General features: G+C 55.8%; 4 protein-coding genes across 4 annotated transcripts; 2 read left to right on the top strand and 2 right to left on the bottom strand.

The window, feature by feature from the left end:
* Window positions 1–839: 839 nt before the first annotated feature.
* On the bottom strand, window positions 840–5252 carry GCG54_00002655 (Exocyst complex component 1; the record flags this gene model as incomplete). Its single annotated transcript, XM_045402742.1, has 4 exons — window positions 840–1755; window positions 1806–2941; window positions 2992–5115; window positions 5181–5252. 4 exons carry the CDS (start codon window positions 5250–5252, stop codon window positions 840–842), a joined length of 4248 nt encoding a protein of 1415 aa, XP_045269360.1.
* Window positions 5253–7879: 2627 nt separating this feature from the next.
* Window positions 7880–8626, top strand: GCG54_00002654 (uncharacterized protein; the record flags this gene model as incomplete). Its single annotated transcript, XM_045402741.1, has 1 exon — window positions 7880–8626. The coding sequence occupies one exon, from the start codon at window positions 7880–7882 to the stop codon at window positions 8624–8626; it is 747 nt and encodes a 248-aa protein (XP_045269359.1).
* A 1373-nt stretch (window positions 8627–9999) lies between these two features.
* On the bottom strand, window positions 10000–12069 carry GCG54_00002653 (uncharacterized protein; the record flags this gene model as incomplete). The annotated part of the gene is made up of 2 exons (XM_045402740.1): window positions 10000–11404; window positions 11456–12069. 2 exons carry the CDS (start codon window positions 12067–12069, stop codon window positions 10000–10002), a joined length of 2019 nt encoding a protein of 672 aa, XP_045269358.1.
* Window positions 12070–16444: 4375 nt separating this feature from the next.
* On the top strand, window positions 16445–17547 carry GCG54_00002652 (Chromatin-associated protein swi6; the record flags this gene model as incomplete). The annotated part of the gene is made up of 5 exons (XM_045402739.1): window positions 16445–16722; window positions 16780–16822; window positions 16874–16953; window positions 17019–17391; window positions 17443–17547. 5 exons carry the CDS (start codon window positions 16445–16447, stop codon window positions 17545–17547), a joined length of 879 nt encoding a protein of 292 aa, XP_045269357.1.
* Window positions 17548–18902: the final 1355 nt, after the last annotated feature.

Raw genomic sequence — 18902 nt, 5'->3', positions numbered from 1 at the left:
TACAGATCAGGGAGACACAAGGCGTCTCCTCTGTGTCTGATGACAGTATTCCTTTAACAATAAAGACTTTATGGATGGTAACGGCCTGGCAAGGTATGGGGAAGGCGGACTGAAGGGCGAGGGAATATGGATGAAATCCCGCCCAGCTTTGCATGACAGGGTTGTTTAGGCGTCAGAGCTTGATTTCAATTTGCCTCCACGCTCTGGCCTCGAGGCATTTCTTTCCTGCATTGTTTCGGCACTGTCTCTTGGGTCAACCACCAGGCCCAGACGAAGCGTCACGCAAAGTGCAAATAGGGTTTCTTTTTCGTAGTTAGAATGTTGTTTGTTCTGTGGAATCATCGAAGATCATTTGTGAAGGTTGTGTCGTAGTCGACACAGCATATGCCGTGTGCAAATCATGGGTGATATCCTAACGTTGACACTGACGCCATCACCAAAGTCTACACGGATTAACACGGATTACGTGTGAAATGCATCAATAAAACAAGTTTTATTTCATGACAGGATCTTGTCCCTATTTTGCGCAAGAAAAAGTTGTCCTAGCTACCGGAACCTCGACCCCGCCGCCCTCCTCGCCCTATAGAAACACACAACACACGAAAAGACATCCCTTCCCCTTGCCTACGTCCTCTTCCATCTATTGGCTAACCCGGGAGCCAGGAATGTGCAAGCTACGCTGGTGGGAGACATGTCGTCGCCGCCATACTTGGAAAACACGCAAAATTGGTGGGGGTAATCCGTCAAAATACACTCAAAACAAACATCTCTGGTTGGGCGGCGGCTTGTTGCTATGCTAACGTCTTTTGTGGGAAGGGATATTAAAACGGCTTCGTTGCCTAGCGGAAACCGGCCTTGACCTCGACGCGCGGCCACTCGAAGATGACGTCTCCTCCGTAGACGTCCGAAGTGATGCGGCTGATGCGCAGCTCCACCTCGCCGTAGAAGCGCTCGCATTCGCGGAGTACCTTGTTCACCAGCTTCTGGCTGAGAGCAGGGTCGTCTGCGTCGCCAAAATGCTTATCTACGCGCTTGCGGAGCGTCTCGATGCCCTTGCGGACCTCTCGCCCGTCATATGTCGAAAGCACCTTATTAAAGGTAGATTTGGAGTTGGAGGGCTGCGCAGCAATGCTTGAGCCAGCCTTGCCTGACGACAGCTGACCCTCAATGTTCTCAATATATTCGAGAAGCTTGCCGAGTGGACGGCGCATAACCGCGTTCAGGTACAAGCCCATGTGTTCGTTGAGCTCGTTAGAGGCGGCTTCGCGCCAGTCCTCGAGCACCTCCAGGCCATGCGTGTTGACTTCCTCGAGGAAGTGATTCATGTTCTCGATGAGCAGGATATGGAAGTTGAGCGCCTCCTTGTCTTCAGGGTCGGCGCCCGCAGCTCCGACGCTGACTGCTGGGTTCTCGCGGGCAATAATCTTGAGCGAATCGAACATTGACTTGAGAATGCGGTCGTATTCGCGGTCGACAGTCTTGCGGACCGAGAGGTTCGGGTCGATGCCCGAGAGAATGTTTTCAACCGCGTTGGAGAAGTGGGGGAACACGCGGATGAAGGAAATGACGCCCTTGCGCTTGTTGATCTTGACCTTGGTATCTTCGATCGCCTTGATCTGCTCATCCACGAACTTTTTGAACTGTCCCTCGAGCGCGCCATGTAGCTTTTGCAGAAGGGCGTTGAGGAAGTCCTGGTTGGACTGCTGAATGTCGACGAGGCTGCGTTCAAGGACAGCAAGTACACCGGCACCTTGTCTGCCAGGCTGTTAGCATACGTTCTCTTTGAGATGAGTTGCGCAACTTACAAAGGATCGGCTTGGAGAACCCAGGTGACGAGGTTTCCAACTTCGCGCTCCAGGAAAGAAAATATTACTTCCATCGCCTTGGTGACTCTGCGAGCAAGATCACGGTCGGGTTCCATCAGACGATGGCGCCGCAGGTCGCCTCCTCTGCGATCCCCGGGCCGGGTGGCGGTGACGAGGTCGGGGAAATCAGACTGCTCCATGGTGGTGGCGTGGAAAAAGTCGACAATGAAGTTCTGCTCCATCTCAACCAGAGGAAAAAGGTCGTCCATAACGGAGCCAAACACCTCATAAGGAAGGCTGCGGCTCTCTGCCGACTCCTTCAGATTGGATCTGCTGCTGCTGTCGATGGGCGAGCGCAAACTCTTGGCCAAAGTCTGACTGCGCTTGACTGTAAGCTTCCTGACGGTGGTCGCCCTGCCTTCCTGTTGCTTTTCGACTTCGTACGTAAACAGGAGCTGCTCAGTCTCATCGGCAGTCATCTTGCGCGCGTTACGCTTCCACGCCTCCAGAACTTGACGGAATTCATTCTTGTACACTGGGAAGCTCTTGTCCTGGTAGACTTGGATCATGCGATCCCAATTCTTCGGGTCGACGTCCTTGGCATATTTGATCAGTGGGCTGTACTTCCAAAGCGTATCTCGGCCCGCGTCGTGATGGCGCGAGTCCACCTTTCTTGACAGGGCTTCACTGAGCGCCCTGTTAGTCTCGTTGTAGGCGTCATCGAACTGTCGTGCCATGTACTCGACCAGTCGTCTGAGGAACAGCGAGCTTTCTTGTCGGTACATTTCCTTCTTCTCTTGCACAATTCTCATCTTGCCGTAGTCCGTGTTGTCGAGACCAACAGCTTGGTCACTTTCGGCAGAAGTGTCTTCGCTCTTTCTGGGCTCGCCGCCGCTAAGCAGCGAGGGATCGATCTTGAGCATGGCCTTATACAAGGTCACCAGCGACATCTCGATATCTTCGAGACCGCCCAGATCTTCCAAGGGTGCGGCTCTCAAAGCATTGAGATCGGCCGATGTGATGGTGGTCGTTTCCAAGAGGGATTCAAGCTCCTTCTTCAACAGCTTCTGATTGGAAGTCTGGACTTGCAGACCTTGCCCTTGCGCCTCGATATACGCAATGTCGTCCGAAAGAGTCTGTGATGTTAGTATTGCGAAGTGGCTTCAATGGAAGATTGACCGCTTACCGAAAGCTCGACACTGTAAAGCGTCAACAGATTTTCCATTTCCTCACACTCGGAAATTGCGGTGTCAATACCGCGCTTGATAGCTTCAACACGGTCGTCCTCTTCCTGGAAACGTGCGACCCAACCGCCCGCTTGGGCCCTGTTCAGTTCTCTCTCTAGATCCATCTTCATCTCATCAACATTACGAGACCTCATCTTATCACCGGGCACCCAGCCAAAGTAGTCGAGCCATTTTGTAAACTCAGTGCTCCTGTTATCGAGGACCGACGGATCAACGCCGAGAGATGCCAGGTATTTGGCATCATTGCCGATCACCAAGGACTTGCGGGCTTCCTCCTTTGATGCAGGTTCCTCAGGCTTCTTGACCTCCTTGACTGAAGGTTGCAGGCTAGTCGGGCGACTCGAATTGGGGACCGTGACCTTGACTTCCGGCACGCCCGACGTCCGCTTGGCGGGCTCTGCTGGTGCAGCAGCGGGGGCAGCGTCCGGGGTGGCCTCTGGCGTTGCCTCCTTGGGTCCATCGGAAGAAACAGGTCGAGGCGGAGGCCGAAAGACGGTTGTGATTCCTTCAGCTGGCTCAGCGCTCTTGGTCGCTGCCATGCGTAGTCTCTCGCCCGCGCCGCCGGCTCTTGGCTTGAACGCAGCGGCGGCAGAAGCGGCTTTCCAAAGTACACCAGCAAGGTCGCCCTTTGATTTCTTCGCCTTGATCATCGGGCCAAGACCGGGCCGAGTCTCTTCCTCAGGTTCAGGCGGAACAGGGGGTGTTGGCTGAGGCTCAGCTGGCGGGGCCTGGGGCTCCTCAACCAACGGCTCCGGCTCGGGTAAGGGAGCGGGGGCTGCGGGAGGCGGTGTTGGTGCGATAGGGGAGACAGGTGCGGGAGGAACGGGGATTTCAGGCGGCGGCGATACCATCGGGGGAGGCTGTCTGGTCGGAGTCATTCCATTCCGCGTGGGAGTTCTGAGCGCCGGCGGCGCATCCGGCATTCCTGCATCTCCGGGGGTGAGAGGAGTGACGGGCCTGTCTTTGTACGAACCGGCGTCGGAGCGTTGCGACAGGGAATTTTTCCTGGCTGTACTCCTGGGTGGAGGGGCCACCTGATCTCGTCGCATTCCTGGGCTCACCAAGGGCGCAGGCACCAGGTCCCGGTCGGCGAAGCCCTGTGGCCGCGCCGGATCCATGGGAGGTCTTTTGCGTTCGGGGGGAGGCTCGCGGCTCTGGTTGCCTCGGCTTTCTGGGCGCTGGGGCGGGGGTATAGGAATCGGCTCGGGCGTATTGTCGTTGAATCTTCCAAAGGTACCGGGGCCGGGTATGCCGTTCCTCGAGCGGGGCGGCACACTTCCTGCATCGTCACTTCGTCCTCCCAGCGACTGAGCAAACGATTCTTGGCTCTTATTGCCAAATCGTCGTAGTGTCGGGGGTTCTGGCTGGCCAAGAGACGAGCTCATGCTGCCGACAGGTGAGTTGGTCCCGTTGAGGGGCGGACCATTGAGAGGCGGCGGCCGTCGCGGGCCTGGCGGTCCCGGCGAGGGAGTCCCGTAGTTTGAAGGCACATTTGTAGCGCTGAGGCTGCTCTGGCTAGCAGCAGCATCTGGCGACATTGCCGGGGGTCTGAACGGAGGCTGGGCGCCGGGCGGGGGTCGTCGTTCGTTCCTCAAGATCTGTCCCATTTCGGCCTGGTCGAAGCCCGACAGCTCGGGGACCTTTCCCCCTGTGTACTTGCCATAGATCTTGACCAAGCTGGCAATGAAGAACTTCTTTTCCTTGTCTGACTGGGCATCCCAGAAATAGGGTTTGCCAATGGTGACGACAAAGCCCGTGTCCCCGGCATATTCACGAAGTGTTGGGTTGGCAGGGGGGCCGGTGAAGGATTCAATGGCGGACAGGTCGTCGAGGTTCCATGTCTTTCCAATGGAGAAGGAGCCGTTGGCATTTTCTTTGGTCTTGTGAAGGCGCACACGGCCAGACTTTCTAACAGCGACGACAATAATTCGGGGCTTCTCAGACTGGGGTGTTCGTGCTTCGGGGGGAGGCGGTGATGTCGGATGGGAGGAGTACTCGACGATTCGGATGTGGGTGATGTATGTCTCGAGCACTGTCGGGCAGGCAAGCAGCGGGGTGAGCATCTGGACAAGGATTCGAGGGAGAGGGAGAGGGAATGGGATGGGCAGAACCTACGCGATCCATCTACGTCCTTCTTGTTGAAGCAGCTGTCGATGATACGACGCTTCTCGTCCTCGAATCGCTGCGCCCTGTTGTCCATGGCTGCTCGCTGCTCCGTGTGGGCGGTCGGTCGCAGTGGGAGGGAGCAATCATGAGGGGGTTCGGCGGGCAGAGGGAGGCAGCATGCGCATGATTATCTCGACGTTGGACGGCGATGTGGCGGCCGATGGGGCGCTTCGAAGGGAGGGTGATGGCCGTTTGGTTGGGGAGGGCGAGGCGAAGTCGAGGTCGAAATTGAAGTGGGATCTCAAGGTCGTGTCGTGATGCAAGGCAGAAGGGGAGTGCTGTGTCCGTACTGTGTGCTGTGCTGTGTGTTCTTGGGGGTAGCTTGCTGCCAGTCTACCCGTTAAGGTAGCGTAGAGCCTAGGTAGGTTGGGACCCGCTGCGAGTTTGGGGAGGATGTCGCAAGTATCTTTTCTGCTGCAGTCTGGGGGCTCGAGATAGTGCAGGACTAAGCAGTTCCCCTTGGTAGCGCCGCCACTTCATCACTCGAGGCTGGTGGACGGTAATTTGTGGCTGGTCTAGTCTTTGGCATCTTCTCGGACGTTTTCCTATTGATCACCTGCCATTCTCGAGAGGTTTCTTCTGCTGCATACAAACAATGCAACTCGTCAGGTCGCGTACCGCCAAACACGTCGGTTCCGCATGAGACTCCACGATACTTTGGCGTACCTGCCTGTATATCTGCTACCTGACGGGAACTTGCAGCGGCCTCTGCTCCCCCTGGGCCACCCAGTCGGGTGCTCAGGACGCGGTAGGGAGGAGGGGAGGATGGGATGCCACAGCGGAATGTGCCTAGGTTCCGCGTATGAGAGCGTCCGTACCGCCACCAATTGGCTTCTTAAGGTTCCCTCTCGCAATCGCATGGCTCGTTCGCCTGCAGTCTATCTTTGATTCCAGTTCTTGGTGCGCCTTCCAGCACGCCTGAAGGAAGCGTCGTCTTATCGCCGCAAGTCTCGTGCGGATAATTCCACTTCGCCGTGTCTCAGCCGAATCAGAAGCAACTTCGACAGCGACAAATCATCCTTATTTATGCTGGCTCTTGCAATCTATGCACTGCGCCGTTATCAGACGCATCATCGGAGCAAGGTTGCCGTCAGAGAGCTCGGGCGCTCGTCGTCATGCCTCCTCCTCGTCCTTGTTTCAAGCCGCCCTGTCCATGGATGAGAAAAAGCGCCCCCTCCACACTCCGGTCGCTTCAACTGCCGGAAGGCCACTGTCCCTAGGCTCCCCTCTCCCGCCCTGCTGCCGAGCCTCCGGACACTTCTGACGTTGGGCTTGACGCCTGTCGGGCCGCCTTTGCCTCCGACCTTGAGACGTCATCTTCCGTGTGACAGGGATCCTGCCGCTGCCGGACGACCACGATGCTCGGACAAAATCTTCAGTTCGCGCTTTTTGTCTTGTCAGGCCGCATGATTTCGTCTTCAAATGGCCTGTGCCCTCACACATCAGACGGCTCATGGACCCTGATATGTGATGATTTAGCAAAGAAGTTGTCACCAAAACTTACCAACGCACAGTCACTATCCATATATCGCATGCTGCACGTCAACCTCGGCTTCATGTTTCTCTTCTGGTTCCTCACTCACGATGAACGCCAGCAAGGGCTGGTGAGTGCGGTGTATGAGACAGCTCCCGTTGTCTACAGTGCCTTCATTCCCGACAATGAGTCCGGTCTCCCAAGTTCGAAAGCTGTCCATGGCTGCATGCTGTCTAGCTACCCAATCCAACTGAGCTTCGGTTGAATTAGCTGCTATCACATTGGTTGGCGCAGCCTGTTTCATAGTACAATAACATTCTTACGACGAGTTCTAGTTGACTGTTTGCTCGAATCGATGCACACTCTTCTTCGACATTCCCAAAGAAACCTCTTTTGCTGCTCATGTGCCCGCTCTCATCGTCACTGTCGTCGTCGTTTTCGTCTCTAATTTCTACAACTTACTATCGTCCTTGATTGAAGCAAAATTTCAAACCGATGAAGTCAAGAAGAAATCTAGCCGCGCAGACACGGGGAAATCAGGTGGTGTCTTCCTTGATTGCCGTGGGCGATGATGCCCATCTATACCGTGCCCAGCTGCATGATCGTGTTCCGTGGTGGTAATATCGCTGACACTTCTCATTCTCCTAAAGCTCACATGAGCGCCCAAATTGATGTGCCAACCAACCGATAACGAAGAGGAGGACAACAGCAACTAATAAACGGGATGAAAAATGGAACGGCTGAGAATATGACACTCGCCAGTCGCAACCCATCTTACCAGATCCATGGCCCTGGCTGGGAGAGCAAACGGCGACGAGTGATCTCACTGGATGACCGGGCCAACTGTAACCAGAACGGCTGCTGCTAGCCGCACAACACATAGCCCGCCAGTCAAGTTTGCGACGTATCATGAGGAAACAATCAGCGGGCGTGCCACGGCTCTTGTGATATATCACACATGTAGAAAAACGGCTGGGTGACCGCGAAAAGGGGTTCCCTGCGTGCTTTCTGTTTGGTTGGCCCTCTCCATGAGTTTCTAACCCCCGTGGCAAACGAGAAGTAAAGATAAAGATAAAGACGTCGCTTGGCCCAACGCAAGAAACAGACACGCTGTGGTATTAGTTACGAGGCACAATAGACGACTCAACCTTGAGAGTATCACAGTACACATCGTCAACCTCGTCACCATGCTGGAGCCAGTTCTCGAGAATGGCGGTGCTGGAAAGGAAGGAAGTTATGGCCAACATCCTCTGACCACAACACCTTCTCCACTGCGCTCAAGCTCAGCAAGCACCGGACAGCCCTCCTTATCCAGAAACCCGCACAACCTCCCACGAGCTCTTCAATCTCCCCGAGCCGTCCGTTTCACCGAGCTCCCATCTCCCAAACGCCTCACTCCGGAAACCATGCTCACCCATCTCCACACAATCCAGGACGAAGAACAGAAACGCCTCAGCAGGCGCCGCGAAAGCAGCACCGCCGTCGACATCAGCAGCACCCTTCATCTCCCTCCCCCGTCCCCAATCACCTCGGCACCATCATCACAATCTCCCACCGGCGGTGGACAACCCCATGACGGCGACAACTACGACGACGAAGATGATGAACATACCCTTCCGACCCCTTATGCATCCTGCACTCCTCACCAGCTCTCCGTCGCAACATCCCGCCTCCACGACATAGCCCAGCAGTTCCAGGACGTGGTGGCCGGTCTCCAAGACGCCATCGCCCGCCGGCAGTCCACCACCACGACGCCTCCCCGCCCCGAGCTCCTGTCCCTCCAGGAGAGGCTGGCGCGAGTCCACTCCGTCGCCATCACAGAACACGAGATCGTCGTGCGGGAGGTCAAGGCGCGGAGAGGAGGAGCGGGAGGGGGAGGGGGAGGGGGAAGAAGGGCCGAAGAAGCTTCCAAGAGATCAGGGGGCTATTATTAGGAAAGGCCCGCACCCCAAAGGCTCTCTCTCTCTCTTTCTGCTGACCATGCTACTTTCGGTCGAACATCCGCATTTGGAGAGCCACCGCGGCGGGTAGGCGTGAGATTGCCAACAACCGGGGGGAGGACACAGAAAGCGAGAGTTTCCCATCTCGGCATGGTGACTGAGACAGTGGAAGGCCCCCGTTTGGTCTGCTCCACCGTTCCGGCTTTTGGGGAATGAAGAGCATCAGTAGAACCAACCCGAGTTCGCGTCCGGTAGTCGAGATGAGAGTCTCGTTTCCCGCGTGACCGTTTCCCGAAGACCCGGAACCGTTCTCCAGGACCTAAGAATATAACCTCTCCACCCGGTACTGGGGGAATGCTACCGGCAACGTCGTACTATTGGTTTGCAGGGAAAGTACGTCTTTCCAGGGCTCACATGAGAAGCGGAGGATCTGGGATGGGAGAGAGAGGCGTTGGGGGCGAAGAAGATCGTGAAAAGGACGAGGGGCGGACTACCGAGACGAGATATAGGAGCGTGAGATGAGTTATCCGTGAATATGACGCTATTTGAACGATAAGTACAAGACCCATTAATGCAGAGTAGCATCAGCCAGATATTGAAGTTTATGGGAACCAAGGTTGCCGGAACCCTGGCTGTGTGTGTAAGCGACCAGATTCACACATCTCTGTGGGGTATAGTCATTTCCATGAACATGTGTGCTTCACAACTCACCCGATTCATAATCGATATACGGATTTGCGGCACAGCTCACTTTCATTGACCCATTTCGGCGCATCTTTCTTAACGAGTTAAACGAAGTTGCTTTATGCTTCGGGCCACTCTCAACTTGTGACGAACCCCCGGGCCGTGGCAATCCCACAGTGGAGAGGAAGACCCCCACCCTTACCGTAGCGTGCCGGCACAATGGTAACACTAAGCAATTTGACAGGATCCGGAATGAGATACCGGAAATCATCTTCATCAACCCGCAATCAAACCGGTGGGTAGGTCGGGCAGGCACCGCTGAGATCCAGCCCAAATAGATCGGTCCATGGGCTGCCTCTGGTGTGGCTGGTTTTCGGCAGGCACACAAAGCAGCGGCGGCGGGTGGCTAATGGCAACCAATGTGGTGATAGAATGATTCCTGTATTGCCCAACAGGCGATTTGTACTAGAACACCTAATAGCCAAAAAGTGACCCTGGGCTCCATCCGGGATGCCTCAGAGATGCTAATCCGTAAAGTAAGCTTATACAGCGGGCTGTCGCCCTGAATGCAAGCTGCGGCGCAGAAAGAAAAAGGAAATGCCGCAGCCTTTTTGTCCTCCGGTTCAACTTTTTGAGCGTTCTCAATCCATTTACATTGGGAAGATGCCGAATCCGGCATCTATTCAATCCATATACATCGGATCACCCCGTACCTGGGACATTACCATTCCCATGTCCCCGCCGTGCATGGCCTGCATCGTAGCCTGCATGTTGGGCATTGACCGACTCATGTTGATTGCGCCCCGATTCGCATTCGGATTTCCGTTCTGCTGCACGAACCGCGCGTCACTCGCACCCCTCTGCACCGGTCTCGTCCGAGGAACATCGAGAGTAGCTTGTCGTTGCACCGGCTGCATTGGTTTTGTGGTTGGCGTGTTCATGACGGCGAAACTGTCATCATCCTCCATCTCTGCGTCGGCATCGGCATCGGCATCAGCATCCTGATCGCTGTTCTCGTCGATTGAAGGCGGACCGCTAATCGTTGCACCTTGGTCACTAAGGCCGTTGGTGCTTGTCGTCGATTGCCGCTGAACAGCAATAGGCTGCTGCTGGACTTGCTGCTGGACCTGTTGCTGCATCTGCTGCTGCACCTGCTGCTGAACCTGCTGCTGCTGCTGCTGTTGTTGCGGTTGTTGCTGCTGCTGAGGAGGCTGCGGCTGAACCTGTTGCTGTGACTGCTGCGGGTTTTGCTGAAGTTGTTGCTGTTGCTGTTGAGGAGTTTGGGTCGGGGTGGGTGTATTGCTGTTCGCCTGATCCAAAGATCTCTGCGCATTCATGCCGTTACTGGCGACACGAGATGATGTGATGACAGTCTTCCATCGTCCAATGCTCTTCTCAACTACTTCGTTGATGTCCGAATGCCTGTCCTCCAGGCGCAAACCAACACTGCGACCGATGCCGCTAACACCATTCTCCAACACGTGAGCCATGTGGTGACGGTCGAAGGGTATCATGGTAGGGGCGAAAAGCTTGAACTCCCGTGGTTGTTGTAGGCGATTTAGCTGGTCGATCTGAGACTTCAAGTGAGCGTTTTCCTGCTCCAACTTGTGTTGCGCGTCTTTCATCTTGCTGATCTCCGTCTGCTTCCTGCCCACACTCCTCGCCATTTCCAAAAGCCACAGCTCGTTCCGCCTCTGGACGGGCAGAGAGTTCCAGACAGTGAATGCCGACTGCAAGTGTTCGGTGACCTGCTTCTCGAGGTTCTCGGCAGATTTTTCGGCCTTTTTAACAGCCTCTCGAGCGTCCCGGTAGGGTCCATCTCGGGGAGGGTACGTCAGCTCCTCCATTGCTGCCGTGGTAGCAGTCGCGCACTTGATCTTCCAGTTGCTGAACTCTTCCTGGAAGAAAGCCCGCAATGCATCATACTCTCTTTGGCCTGGCGACTGCACAGACCAAGAAGTAGATGTGGGATGCTGGGTTGAGGAAAACAGGGTGGGCGGAGAGGCGAGACACTGCAGTGTTAATGCAGGAAAGTCCAGGGCAAGCGGATCAAAGTCAAAAGGCATGGAGTTGTTGTCGATGTGTTGCCTGTCACTGGTCAGCATACACGCCCGTGTGCTCAGAACTCCCGCAACGTACTTTGCAGCTCTCAGTGAGCTGTAGAGCTCTCTGAAAGCGAGCTCCGCCGCGCGCGCATTGTCCATGGCGTCGGCGAGCTTGTGCTTCTGATCGAAATTTGCCTTTTGCATGACCTGCTTGCTCACTTGTCTCTGTCTCTTTCCAGCATTCTGGCTGCCTTCTCCGTCCGTGGAGTTGGCGGTTTCGCCGCTGGGGGGGATGTTGTTGATCACGCCTGTGGCCTCCCATGAAGGGGTCCAGGGGTATTTGCTCAGCGTGGAGTCAACAGCATATTGACCGTCCTTTGGAAGGGCGGGAGACTTCTGCGGTTCGGAGTCTATGGTGGCATCGCGCTTGGCCGGGGCAGGTCTCGGTGTGCCAGCCGGGGTTGAGACGTTCCTACCGCCTGTGGAACCCCTGGGCTGTCTCCGCGTGATGCCTCCTCTCACGCGCCTGATCGCTTCGACATCATGGATGCCATCGGGGGGCTTGGGGTTCTTCTCCTTGATGTAGAGATCGAGATGTCGGCCGAGGGAGGAGGAGGTGAACGCCTGGCCACAATATTGACAGTTCTTGTCCTTCGGGGCGCCCAGTTTCTGTTGGTTCGAGTCGGCGTTGCTCGCGGTTTCGGCCATTGTCGCTCGACTTGCGTGTTCCTAAAAGAAGTGGTGGGTAAGGTAATGAGTGGATCGAAGTTCGGTAGGTAGAGGGTGAGCTCTGAGCGTGGCTACAGGCCGTTCGCGCGAAAGGGCTCTTGAAGCTGCTCCGGGGGAGCTATGCGGTCGAGGGTCATACGGTAGGGTATGTATGTAATTGTAGTTGTGTGTAGTTGTGTGTGGAAATGGTTTCCAAAACAAGAGCAAGCAAAATTTAAAAAGTTGTATGGTGATAGTTACGGCAAGGAAAGGAAAAGGGCGTGGAAAGGACGGAGTGGATGCGACACAAGGAGAAGAACGAATGAGGGACAGGAAGATGATGTGCTGAAGAGCTAAACGAGTGTGGTAAGAGAAGGAGGTCGGTGGGAGATGTCGAGAAGCAGCAGATGCTTGCCAAAAGCCGGAGCGAACAGAACACAGCTAATCCTGGTGATGACCGGCAGATAGTCGGGGGACACGGGGAGGAGGCGGTTCGGGTCGGGGGGGCAGTCGGGGCGTGGCGAAGCGAGGCTCTTGCGAGAGAGAGGGATTCTTCAGTTCCGGTAAAGTCGTGTGACAAGAATTAAGGAAGACTCTCGCCTTTTGCAGTCTCTATTTCATCCGTGGACGCTCGCAGTCTCTTGAGACCTCTATCGAGTGAAGAGAGGTAGGGGGGGTGGAGGAGGGCAGTCGGGGAGGAGGTGGAAAGTAAAGTACAGAGTAAGGGGAAGTGCAAAAATGTCACCCGGGATTTAATTATTGCAGTTTTTTTTAATAAGGCAGGACGGCAGGGGTAGCACCACCGACCCGCGCCAGAAAAAAGTCGAGCTCCCCCCCATCCAGTTCCCCCAGATTGGCGCCAGTGGCAGCACAGACGGAGCCAAGGACGGCCCAGATCAAGCCCCCTTCAGGGCCGTACGGTGGTCCCACCTCGCCCTGATGCCGCTGAGCATCCGTCAGTGTACCCGTATGCAGTAGGTACCTATTGATGAACATCTATCCATTCACATTGGCCCAGTGTTCGTGGGGCTTGATTCCAATCCAATGCAATTGCACCCAGACCAAGGGACTTGTGATACCCAGGCATCTCATGCAATTGATGTACACACGGATATATGCAAGAGCAGGTGCAGGTGCGGCAGCCCGGCTCAGCGATGGAGACGACCTACTGTACCTAGCAGTGGACATCACATCTGCCACCACCTTCCGTGAAAAGGTACCTCCCGTCGCTAAGTACCTAGCACGGCAAGGAGCTACATCCTACCTTACCTACCTAAGGTAAGCACCTAAGGTAAGGTAGGGTTCATCTCTCCAAGCAAATAGCAAGCACGGTACGTACCTCTTATTTCATCTCTGCCGCCCGTCATCTCGACCAACGGCGCCCCAAGGCCACCTCGACCAACAACTCTCTTTTCTTCTGTTTCTATTTCTATCCCCAAGGCGCGCACTCAGATCAACCGAGACGGATTCCTCTCCTGGACTTCTCTCAGCATCATCGCGTCTCGGGCCCCAATGACGCCTCGCCGTTGGCCTGCCTTGCCCACCAACTCTTCAACAGCAAATGTCCAAGAACATGGCCACCGAACCAATCGACACGCACATGTCTCCAAAGCACGTTGACTGCCTGTCCGCGGCCACCCTCCCACCGAGAGTCCCTGAGGTATTTCACATACCAACCTGCATCCTTCATGGTTCAGACACACGGGCTTCCCGCTCAGCATCTCGCTCGCTTCCTCGCTCTTCCATTCCAGCCGCATGCCCTCTCACATGTGCACGTCGTTCGGTTAGTGCTGATCTGGCCCGCGGAAACGAGAGGGACAGCCCGGCACCGCCCTATGCATCACTTTTACTGGCCTAGTGGTCTTTGGGGTGCACGGCGGAACTTTTGATTCCAGCACCCTGCCCGACGACTGTTGTCTCTTGCCAGCTCCAGCGGGTGTCCTTGGACTCCCACGGGTTCCGTAGGAGATATCCCTACCAGAAAGACACATATCAACCCTGCCCTGCCCTGCCAAGCTGCCCTATTGACCCCGAATCGAGTTGGGCTGCCGAAGACTCTGACTCGGAGCGACCTGAAAAGGTCTACAAATCGGGACCGGCCGCACATTGCGCTGCAGATGGACGGATACTTGGTGCGCGACGGCACAGACAGCCGTCGCCGCTCACAGAGGTGGATGATACCGTACCTAGGTAGCTCAACAGCCGCACCCTGTCCAGTCCAACATCAAAGACGCGAATGGCACCCAACCGCAGCGCTCTTCCTAACATCTTCCAACTGGCCATCTTTGGATGAAATAAATCCTGGCTAGACTGGCCGACCGGGGCGCGCGTTGACATTTCCGGCTCGTTTCTTTAGGCTCCTGGGTCCCACCGGCTTGTGTCCGATCCATTTTTTCAGGGGCATTCCGGGAGATCATCCAGGGGAGCCGGTGAAGGACCAGCGGCGCCAACAGACCTGACAGCTTCCGTCTCAAGGACATTGCGCCCCTTGGGTTTCGCTCATTGAGATATCAGGGAGCGCCAGTAGACGGGTTATGCACAGCGCTGGTCGGTTTCGGCGAGAGACTTTGAGATTCCAAGTAGAAACCCCTCGTGTGTCCGACGACGACTTGTTTTTCCCTCCCCGACCTTTTGTTACTCTGTGTTTTAGTCCGGGGATAGCATCCGGCGCTCAGGGCCCCCGTTTTCCTGCATTGAATAATGGGGTTGGCATCTGCAGGACGCGACGCAGCAAAGAGACAAATATCATTTCGCGACTACAGGGCCACTACTAGCGGCGCGCTTCGGTTTCCTGTGGCTTCCTGTGGCTTCCTGTGGCTTCCTGTCGCCCGCTTCATGGCTCCCGGTCCTGGCCCTGGCCTGGAGGCTGGTCGTTGCCGTCTAGTGCAACCTGCCGTAGCCGCAGCATCTTGGGTGCACCTTGTCTGGACCATCCAAGACGTCGTTTGCCAACCAACCTGCAGCACACCGATAATTTCCCGCAACAGCCTCTCCTTTCCTGTGGCAGCCAAGGACAAAAGCTGATGCCCATAGGATGAGCCCGGCATGTGTGAACCTGATCCAAAAGCAACAGGCGCAAGATAGTCCGTCCTCCGACTTCTAAGGTGCTACAAGCTTCCCGGAGAGCATACATTGACGCGAGGGAGACGACGAAATCCGCAAAAGTTTGGTCTCCTGCAAAGAACCCTGCTGCGGGGCAGGGTTGGCACTTGCCAGCCAGCTGCTAAATCGCGATCCATCTTCATGCGCTTTGCCTTTCCCTGAGTCGACCGCCGTTGGGAGTAAGTCTTGTAGCTCTTGTTGGTTGTGGTTGTCTTCCAGCAAAGCGCTGCCCCTTTTGCGCTGCAGAGATTTGATGAAAACCTCATTACGCTTCTGCAACTGCTGCAGGCGCGCTCTGTCGTCTGTTGGTTGGAGCGGCACAGCTCAGTCTTGTAGGCGCTACGGAAACATCCTAACCGGATGATTAAGCTGTCTGCTTCTGTCAATGATTTGCGTTGCGTCCATTGATTTCCCTTAACCTCAGGGAAGACGTGTGCATCCCGCATCTTCTCCTGTAGTCGGCGAAATCCCTCACATACAAGCGACTACTACGATACCCCCCGATCAGAACACCCAATCGGTTGGACAACGGTAGGAAAGGAGACATGCAGTGCAGTAACATCTCCGAGCTGAGAAGCAATGCTCACGCTAGGTCCTGTTGAAACCATGGACCTCTCAAATGCCCAGATCGATGGAGATGAGATGTGATTCCGTAGGTGTGCGAATCGCATGTAGAGCTGCCTCACCGATTGAAATCGATTCCAAGGCACCAAATTTACGATATCGGAGTGGCAGAGTCAAGCCCAGACGCACCTCCCCATCACACCAGATCAACTTCCCATCCTGGTGAAGCTTCTCGGGACAGATCTTGGAGCTTGGTCCACCGGTTCGGAGGATCCACACAAGCTCTTTTCAGAAGGACGGGGTCCCGTGTGGAAGGAAAGCATCGGGATGGAAGTCGGGAAAGCATGCGCCGACCCGGCTTGTGGCTGGAGTGTATATCACATGACATGCACCAAGCCACATGTGGCAGTGGCACGACGCGGCACTAGCCTCACATTCTCCCGAGCATGAGGCAAAGCTAGGACAGCTGCTCAATCGCACCTTCCCATTGTTGCGCGTGTCGATGCTTCCTGCCTGAGTGCGCAACTCCCATTCACGTATTCTCTGGATATTCCAGAAATTTCTGCCTGATAAAAAACCGACGCAATGCCTCCTGGTAAGCTCCCATCCTCCCCACACCACCATTCGCGCATCATCACCAAGCGCGTCTTCTTTGCGACAGCCACCCGCCCGACGCGACCATTGTCCCAATCACCCCCCATCGCCCAAGATGACGCGCAGAAAGTCCCGAGGCAGAAAGAACAAGGCACTGACCCGCGCTGCAGCCATCAGCGACGACGAGCAGTCCGACTTTGGCGGCGACATCATCGTCCCCGTCAAGGAGACCCGCGGAAAGAGCCGATCGGTCGACATTGCGGATGACGTTAGTGACACTAAGAGCGACCTCGACATCCCCCAGGTTACCGGCGATCTGAATGGCAGTGCTGCCGCCAACGGAGACGATGACGAAGACGAGGACGAGGATGACGAGGACCTCGAGGCCGACGAGTGCGTGTCGCGCGACAGATAGTACTGGGGGGGACTCTGGCGCTAATGATGCCATAGATATGTCGTTGAGAAGATTCTCGACCACCAGGTCGGCGATGATGTATGCGCTCCTCCGCCCGCTGATTGCGCCCCCAGCTGACTTCTGTTTTAGGGACTGGTCAACTTCAGAGTAAAGTGGGAGGGCTACGAGAAGAAGGCGGATCAGACCTGGGAGCCAGAGGACTCGCTGAAGTACGTTACGTGCCGAGCGCATGCTGCGATCGATGCTTATTGTTCTGATGCTGACATACTCATAGGGAGGGCGCAGCCGAGATTCTGGAAGAGTACCTCAGAGCGATTGGTGGCCGCGAGGCACTATTCGAGCAGAAGACCAAGGCCAAGACTACCAAGAAGCGCGGCCGCCCTGCTGCTTCATCCACGCCGCCAGCGACCACCAAGAAGTCCAGACGCAACGGCCACCCGGCCGATTCGACCCCTCCCGCCTCCGCAGTCGCCGCCGCCAAGGCCAAGCCGTGGACATTGCCCAGCGGCAGCTGGGAAGAGGATGTTGAGAGCATTGATGCATGCCAAGATGAGGTTTCGGGGGCGCTGGTCATCTACTTGAACTGGAAGAACGGCCAAAAGACGAAGCACCCTACCGAGGTGGTGTACAAGCGATGCCCGCAGAAGGTGAGTTCTCCTGTCCTCTCTTGAAGAGAGCAGACATTAATTGCGTCACAGATGCTCCGCTTCTATGAGAAACACATCCGAATCGTCAAGTCAGAGCCCGAGGCGGATGCTGATAACCATTTCCCTGAGAAGACTGCGCCAGAGGCTGAGATGTGAATCAACAAAAGGACGTCATGTTGTGTTGTTTTACGTGGGAACGGCGTTCGGGCTGATGGCATCCTTATCAGGAGGCTTTCATGGATTTCGGAATTGCTCTTTTCGATCAGTCATGCGCATGGGGTTCTCAAAAGAATCCGCGCCAGACCCAACCTGTAAATAGGACATGCGGTTTGCGGGAGACGAGTGCCCTGCGTCTCGAAGCGGGGCACCGCGAGACGATGTGCGATAGGGATGTAGTGCCAGGGTAAATTTGATGCTTCACCTTGATCCGCTTGGCCTTCTTGGTGTGGTCTCTGAATGTGGTGTAGCCTCCATCGTCACGTCTACACGAGCTAGCTTGAGATCTTCAGGTCAAACCAGGAACGAGGCGCACTAGTTCGCAGGCAAGACAAGTCTTGACTTCCGGGACTCACCCAATGCGCCGCCGCCAATGGCCCCACGTCAGCCGTGACTGTCAGTCTCAAATTCATGAAGGGGAAGAGAGGATACAGGGCTGTCCAAAGCGGATGTCGCCGTCAGACGCAGGAACCAGGACAGGAGCCAGACCGCAAAGGTAGACCGCCACCAAAGGATTGCGGTGAATGTACAAGTGCCCAGCCCGGGACGACGGGGGAAAACCTGCAGGATGCGGCACCCGCGAGGTTGGGTGCGCTGAAATCCCTGCCTGGGCGGCCCACTAAAAGCAGCTTTAGACCCCTGTTTCGCGGGCGGTTGGGGTCGTGGTGTGTGTGGTGCCGGCGTTGCGTGGTCGCGGTTTTCCAGCCTCTCCCATTTTATTGACTTCTCTGGGAAACCTGGTGGCGGGGCAACGCTGCCTTTTAACGCTGCGCTGCCCGGCTGCATTCCACACGGGTTTTCCTGGATTTGCTTTCTCTCTTCCTTTTGATACGCTGCACGAAAAGCCTCGATCTCGCGACTCGAAAATAAGTTTTTTCTTCGGTCTTTTGAGATAGACAACCGTCGTTGTTCTTCGGCCAAACCGCACCCCACGCCGTCCACCATCGGGGCCTATACTCCGGAAGCCGCAAAAGTATCTTGTACATCGCGGGGAGCTAGCCAGACAGCTGCAGGCCATCAACCATTGGGTACGACCTCCTTCTCTGAGGAATTTTCCCCCTCGAGACAATTGACTAATTTTAAACTGCAGAGTTTTGGCCCAAAAACGACTTTTTTTCCAACGGCCAACGTTCTGAACTCAGCACGTCTCCCGAGACACACAGACACATCACGCATTCCACGGCCCACGGCGACTCCGCTCCATCGGACCCGTCTGTTCTTTCTCCACCACCCCCGACCAAACTCTCCTCCTCCGCAGGTGTCTCCGTCAGCTTCGGGCTCGACGGAAGACCCTG

Source organism: Colletotrichum gloeosporioides, assembly GCF_011800055.1.
Source record: "Colletotrichum gloeosporioides strain Lc1 chromosome Unknown consensus_13, whole genome shotgun sequence".
Lineage (NCBI taxonomy): Eukaryota > Fungi > Ascomycota > Sordariomycetes > Glomerellales > Glomerellaceae > Colletotrichum > Colletotrichum gloeosporioides.
The sequence above is the reverse complement of the archived record's forward strand: the minus strand, read 5'-3'. Positions and strand labels throughout refer to the sequence as shown.